Source organism: Myotis brandtii, unplaced genomic scaffold, assembly GCF_000412655.1.
Source record: "Myotis brandtii unplaced genomic scaffold, ASM41265v1 scaffold82, whole genome shotgun sequence".
Taxonomy (NCBI): domain Eukaryota; kingdom Metazoa; phylum Chordata; class Mammalia; order Chiroptera; family Vespertilionidae; genus Myotis; species Myotis brandtii.
The window spans coordinates 515,513-522,483 of NW_005371324.1; the positions used below are offsets into that span (position 1 = coordinate 515,513).

The window sequence follows — 6,971 nt, forward strand, 5'->3', positions numbered from 1 at the left end:
TCATTCCACTTTACTTGACCGCATGTCTGTCTTTTGCATTGTATACTACTTTGAGAGCTCACCAGCTTTTCATTCATGTTTTTAGGTTCCCCTCAATCCCTTTTCCCATGTGTTGCATGTAGGAGATCCTCAATAAATATTACATATATCTCATATGAACCCAACACATATATATTAGAATAAGAACCTTAGCCTGAAAGAATAACAAATTTTGGGTGATATTAACATCTTTCTAAGCTGAATTTTACTTACAAACATGGTGCTAGGGACATGCCAGAAGCTGGATAGGTGCTTTGTTTTCTCTTCCACTAGAGCAGTGGTTTTCAACCTTTTTCAGCTCCTGGCACACATAAACTAATTACTAAAATTTTGGGCCACACCAAAAATTATATTTTTGCCGATCTGACAAAAAAAATGTATAATTTTGATTTACTCACACTGACGGCTGTTGTCGTGTTTGCTGTTGTCATTTTATTATTTGACAATCTAAGTAAAAAGTCATCAGTGCCCCTGACTAAATAGTCAGGTATTGCATGTTTTAAAACTTCTTGCAGCACACCGGTTGAAAATCACTGCACTAGAGAGAATAGATTTACAGAGAGCCAGCTATTCTTTTTCACACTGTCTTCCTTAAGCTCATTTTCCAAAATCTCTTTGGGACTTGATCCAGTTTTCAGTTATGCGCACAATTGCTCTCATTGGCCTTGACCTCACTGACTTACCATTGAACCAGTGGTGATAATTATACACACTAATAGTGCGTCAAGATAACTAATCTCCTTGGGCAGCCAAAATACATGATCATCATTTTCTGCCGTCAAGATTGCTGGTTTCTCTTACCCTGTGGCCCTACCCTGGGAATGTAGTCATCATAAGCCATCAGCTTCAACAAAAAATGTGCTGATACACCAGGACCTTTCCTCCACCCTCCATTTGTCAATGAGGGTCAGTATCTTTCTTATCTCCTACCTCCAAAAGCCATGCTAATTAACCCACGTGGGAAAATATGCTGAACAACCACACTGAACAACCTGGATTTATTTTTATTAATCATGTTGCTCATAGTATAATACACTACCTGATATCTCAACCTAAAAGGTAAAACTGTGACTGCTTATTAAATTCTAGGGCAGCGGTTCTCAACCTGTGGGTCGAGACCCCTTTGGGGGTCGACCAACCCTTTCACAGGGGTAGCCTAAGATCATCGGAAAACACATATATAATTACATATTGTTTACAATAGCAAAATTACAGTTATGAAGTAGCAATGAAAATAATTTTATGGTTGGGGGTCACCACAACATGAGGAACTGTATTAAAGGATCGTGGCATTAGGAAGGTTGAGAACCATTGTTCTAGGGTATAAAATCATCTATGGCAAGAGTGAATGGAGCATATAACCTTTTTACAAAACATTAAACAAAGCATTTCTTTTATGTAACTAGTGCATTCTTTAGTATAAGTTTCTTTGGATTTAAGCGATTGAAATGTGCCTAAGTTTCTATGTGCAGTGCCTTGCCTACTGTCTGTAATGTTCTCTTGCAGGCATCTCCATAACAATAGAATCCACTCTCTGGGAAAGAAATGCTTTGATGGGCTCCACAGCCTAGAGACTTTGTGAGTTGACCTTTTATTTGTTTCCCCTTTTTTCAGTGTTTTCCTGAGTATTCTGAAGGAATCAAAACAGCCTTAAAGTCAAGATTGCTGTTTGGTTTGGTTAATTGCCTGAGCTTTAAACAGATATTCACTGCGGCTTTATCTTACACACAAACACACACCTGGCAAAGCTAAACAAGATTTTATCTTGATCTAACAAGAGTGATAAATTAGTTAGAATCATTATAAGCTAAAGGAGATGCTTTCCACTGAGGTGAGACTATGTGTTTGGGAATGTGTATTCTGTTGAGAATAAGGACGGAAGGGGGCTAAGAGGGGGAAGGGGAATGAGAGATATCTGTAATACTATCAACAATAAAAAATACATTTTAAAAAAAGAATAAATTCTATATTGTCCAGGATGCAGACCAGACTGCACTCTGAGATGAACAGGTGTCTCATTAGGAAACAGCAGGGTTCATGCTAAAAGCAAATCTAGACTAACAAGTTATGGTGGCTACCATGTATTGAGTATATTCAGGGGTGGGCAAACTTTTTGACTCGAGGGCCACAATGGGTTCTTAAACTGGACCGGAGGGCCGGAACAAAAGCATGGATGGAGTGTTTGTGTGAACTAATATAAATTCAAAGTAAACATCATTACATAAAAGGGTACGGTCTTTTTTTTTTTTTTAGTTTTATTCATTTCAAACGGGCCGGATCCGGCCCTCGGACCGTAGTTTGCCCACGGCTGGATATCCATAGTCAAATATGGCACTGGACATTTGGCACACTTTCAATTAATCCTACAACTATCCTATGAAAGCAGACATTACTCTCCCATCTTAGGTCCAGTGCTATTAAGGATTTTACCGACATTACGTAGCTAGTCAATAGCATAACTGGGATTTGCTTCCATCTCTAGTTCGACTTCAAAATCCACGTTCACTACTACATTCTACTTCCAAAGAAAAAGTCAAAAATTTAGTTTTGCGTTGTTACCTATAATGAAACTAGAGCCCGGCCAGCTGACCGTAGCCTAGAGTGTATCCCAAAGCCACTAGGAGAAGGGCTTCCTATGGGCCACACACCCTGGCTGAGCCTTTCCCCGGGTGAGGAGTGCTCTTCATTGCCCTGTGGAGTGGGAGAGCCATAGGGAGGGTGGGGTGACAGGCAGAGCAGGTTCTGAGTGTGCTGTGGTTCCAGCTGTGCCCCAACTCAAACCTTCATGTTTTTTACTGCTCAAGCACAAGAAACCACACAGGGCCACTGAATCGACGATGCTGGCTGTGACAGGACTGCAGAAGGGGGTAACCAGAGACCACCTCTGCTGTGGCCTTGGAGCCCCTTATTCATTTGCATACAGAGCTTATCAATTTGCACAGGATCAATTTAACTTCCAACCGGCTCTGCATCCACCGATTTCCTTCCAGACCATCTATTGTTCGTGGTCTTCTTGAGGCCGATCAGCACTAACAGCTCTCCTTCCCGGGTTACTTAGGTCACTCTGTGTTTCCTCCTAGAAGGGAGGAATCATCCTCATAAGGAGATGCCAAAGATGAACTTGTCCAGGCAGGACTTTGATGTCAACTCAATGGCATAGGCAAGCAGTTTCCATGGTGCTAGGAAAAATTAGAACTTCTTCCTTATCTACACAGAGCTGGGTGGGGGATCTTAGCAATGGAAAGCACCTTCGGTCCTTTTCAACTCAACAGGAACAAAAACAAGATGCGCTCTGACGGGTATTTCCGTAAATAGTCTCCCCCCACCCCCTAACCCCTCATGTTTAGGTGAGGACCCAGGATTGCATTAAATACCATAGAATAAAACATTTTAGGAGAAACTCCTGCGAGTCTTATTGACCCCCCTCCCCTCCCCTTGCCCATAGCTGAGGATCAGTCAATTGGTTACTCCCAATGTCCTCCTTTCTCTCACTAGAAATCCAAGTAATTTATAAGGACCCAATACTTTTTTAATCAAAACAGAGCATCTGGAGAGATTTACAAACAGGAAGAAAATTTATGTCCACAAAAGACCCAAGTTTCCTGCCTGCAGTATAGCTTAACGATGGTTTGTGTCAGACAAGTAGGAATCTTGATTCATGTCTAACTCAGTTAAATTATCTCTCTCTTAAAATTAAATAGCAGTTCTTTTCCACAGAGGAAGATCTAACCACATCTGATTGCCTGACCAAAAGGTTTTTCTGTGTCATCTGGGAAATCTGCCATTCCCAGAGACCAGGAGGCAATTACTTTTTCATACAAAGATGTAGCTATAAGGTGGAGTAAATCTATAAAGCTCGTCTGAGTAATGGAATTGAAAAGCCATTTGTGTCATAACAAATAGGGAAATTAATGATTTGAGATTGTTTGGCTATCCCATCTCTGTGCATGAAAAATAATACAGAGCTTTGCCTCACAGACCAACAAAAACATCATACTCCTGATCTGAATCACTATTTGTGTCCCTGAGAAAATTCTAGACCTAATGTGCTTCCTGAGAGGACCCTGCACATATAAACCTCTCCAGAAGCAGGTTGTCATGCGGACCTCAGGCTGTGAGGGACACAGGCACTCCACAGGAGCCAGGGACAAAGCAGCTCTCCAAGAGGGCCTCTCAGGCGAGACTCTAAAAAGCAGGGGGAAGAAGAGAATGGAGGAGGGAACAAGAAAGGGCATGTGACTCAGGAGCCCAGAGTAGTGCCCATACAATCTGGCAGCTGAGTGAGCTAGGCTCAGGTGAAGAGCCACATTAGCAAGCTTTTAACACTTGGCCAAGCATCCCTCCTACTTGGACACTGACACGGCTCTATGTGCCCTCCATTTTTTGAAATGCCCCTGTGCCATTGAGACTTGACTCTTTGAAATTTCTCATGATCAATCTAATGGCCATTTTAATGCAGAGACTTATGGAATGGTGGTGATCAGCAAGCCAAACAAACCTCTTTCCATAAAGAGAAGGAATGAGCCCTGGTTGGTGTTGCTCAGTGGTAGGAGCATTAGCCTGGGAACCTAAGGGGTCTCAGGTTTGATTCCAGTCAAGGGCATGTAATTGAGTTGTGGGTTCGCTCCCCGTCCTGGTTGGGGCAACTGTAGGAGGCAACCATGTGTCTCTCATGTTGATCTCTCTCTCTCTCTCTCTCTCTCTCTCTCTCTCTCCCCCTCCCTCTCTCCCTCCCTCCCTCAATCCCTCCATTTGACTTCTCTGAAAAAGCAATAGAAAAAATATCCTCAGGTAAAGATTAAATAAGGAATGAGAATTTTCATCACTGATACTGGTCCATTGAAATAACATGTTAACTTTCCTAGTAAATGTAATATATATGAATCTGAAAATGAAAAACTAAAAATACTATTTACTTACTTTCAGAGATTTAAATTATAATAACCTTGATGAATTCCCCACTGCAATCAGGACACTCTCCAACCTTAAAGAACTGTAAGTATTTAGGACAGATTTAATGGGAGATTCTATTCTTGGTTAATTTATTTTTTTTTAATGTGACTTATAGGAAAAATATTTTAATTCATCTAAATGACAGTTAAGTACACTTGAAATATACTGTAATTGATTCTATCATCAGCAAACATCAAATAATCTTTTAAAATTTATAATGGATTTCTAATATATGTATATTAGAAAAAATATATACATATTTCTCTAAGCCATACTTCTTTCCTAAGACATATTTCCCAAATATTTACACACTTTATAGATTTGTGCAGAACTGTAATGGAATTCAGTTATTTGCTGAGCATTTTGAAAAACATTTCTAGGTTGCATGGCAACCTAAAATAAAATGCATGTGCCTAGTGCAGTGCTAGATGCTTTCACATACATTATTTCACATTCTTTAAATACTTCATGACTCTTATTTAATTTTAAAAAACACAATTTTACTAAAGTAGAGCTAACCTTCAGCTATTAGGTTGTATATATTTTTTTACATACTATAATTAGTTTTTCACTGTACCTAAAAAAACTATGTAAGCAATGTGCTAACACTTGGAAAGGAAAATAAGCCTAGAACCCATTTTCTTGGCAGAGAGAAATAAGACACACAGCTAAAGGAGGTAGACAGCAGGGCTTGTTTATTAAAAAAAACAACAACCAACCTTCAGGAGGTTCTGCCTTGGGAAAACCCACTGTGGCCTAACTGGGAAGTCATCGTTGTCTACGGCGAGGCAGACCAACGACTGCCACTCATCTCATCCACAGGCCCACACAGGACCCAAAGACCTTCGACTGTGCCCCTCTGCCATTCAGACAACATTAGCATCAACAGATGAGAATCAATTCATTATTACAGACTCACTAAGCACCTTCCTTCAGCTGAGGAAATTCTGTTCTCATAAGGAGATTATTTAAATCTCTACCTCACTGCAGCTTAAGACCATTTTCTCTTCTCCTAGTTTCAAATGGGGTCATGGCCTGTCTTCAAAGATGGTTCCCTCTGTCTCAGGTTGTTATACACAGTGCTCTATCAGATATTAACAGATGAATTTTCTTTAATAACACTAGATTGTAAGTTTCCATAAAGCACAATTATTATTTTCAGATTCTTTATTTTTCTTTCACGATGGCAGCCTATGATTTCTTTTTCTCCTAGAGAGTGAGGGCATGTAAGATTCAAAATGCATAGAGGAATTTAACCTGAGCCTCTAGTTACTAACGGTGCTGGTAACTGCCATGGGGAGAGAAGGTGAGGACTAATAAATAAATTTATACCACACAGTATTTCCTATAAATTTTTTTTCTTCTCTTTCTAGAGGATTTCACAGCAACAATATCAAGTCAATACCTGAGAAAGCATTTGTAGGCAACCCTTCTCTTATTACAATGTAAGTGGCCATGGTTCTTTTTTATTTTCCCATCCTGAAATAGAGCATGCATTGCTCTTTTAAATATAATATAATAAATGGTCTATATGTGCCCAAGTTTTCTCTCAGTCAATGTAAGACTTAATACAGAGAAATATGTAGAGAGATGTTTTGCCAGGTTTTAGCCAAATGCTGAAATAATATAAAAGATTTGTTTTTCTAAGACCTTCAATATGCATTGCATTATGCTTCATATCTTCAGATGCCTTTTCTCACTTTGCAATAATCTTGTGAAATGCTTTGCTTCTCTCTATTTTATAAGGAATAAAACTGATTTTTAAAATGAATCCAAGTGTACTACAAATGAAAATTGTTATATACAAACTAGAGGCCTGGTGCACGAAATTGATGCACAGGGGGTGGGGGTGGGGGGTTCCCTCAGCCCAGCCTGCACCCTCTCCAATCCAGGACCACTAGGGGGATGTCCGACTGCCCTCTCACAATCCGGGAACGCTGGCTCCTAACTGCTCACCTGCCTGCCTGCCTGATTGCCCC

The 6,971-nt window shown here is 40.2% G+C and overlaps 1 protein-coding gene across 1 annotated transcript in view; it reads left to right on the forward strand.

The window, feature by feature from the left end:
* Positions 1–6,971, forward strand: part of LGR5 (leucine-rich repeat containing G protein-coupled receptor 5) — a 151,402-nt gene that overhangs the window by 102,219 nt on the left and 42,212 nt on the right. Inside the window, exons 6-8 of the mRNA XM_014531688.1 lie at positions 1,546–1,617; positions 4,966–5,034; positions 6,366–6,437. Of these exons, the coding sequence (XP_014387174.1) occupies positions 1,546–1,617; positions 4,966–5,034; positions 6,366–6,437 (213 nt within the window). The remainder of the gene's footprint in view (positions 1–1,545; positions 1,618–4,965; positions 5,035–6,365; positions 6,438–6,971) is intronic.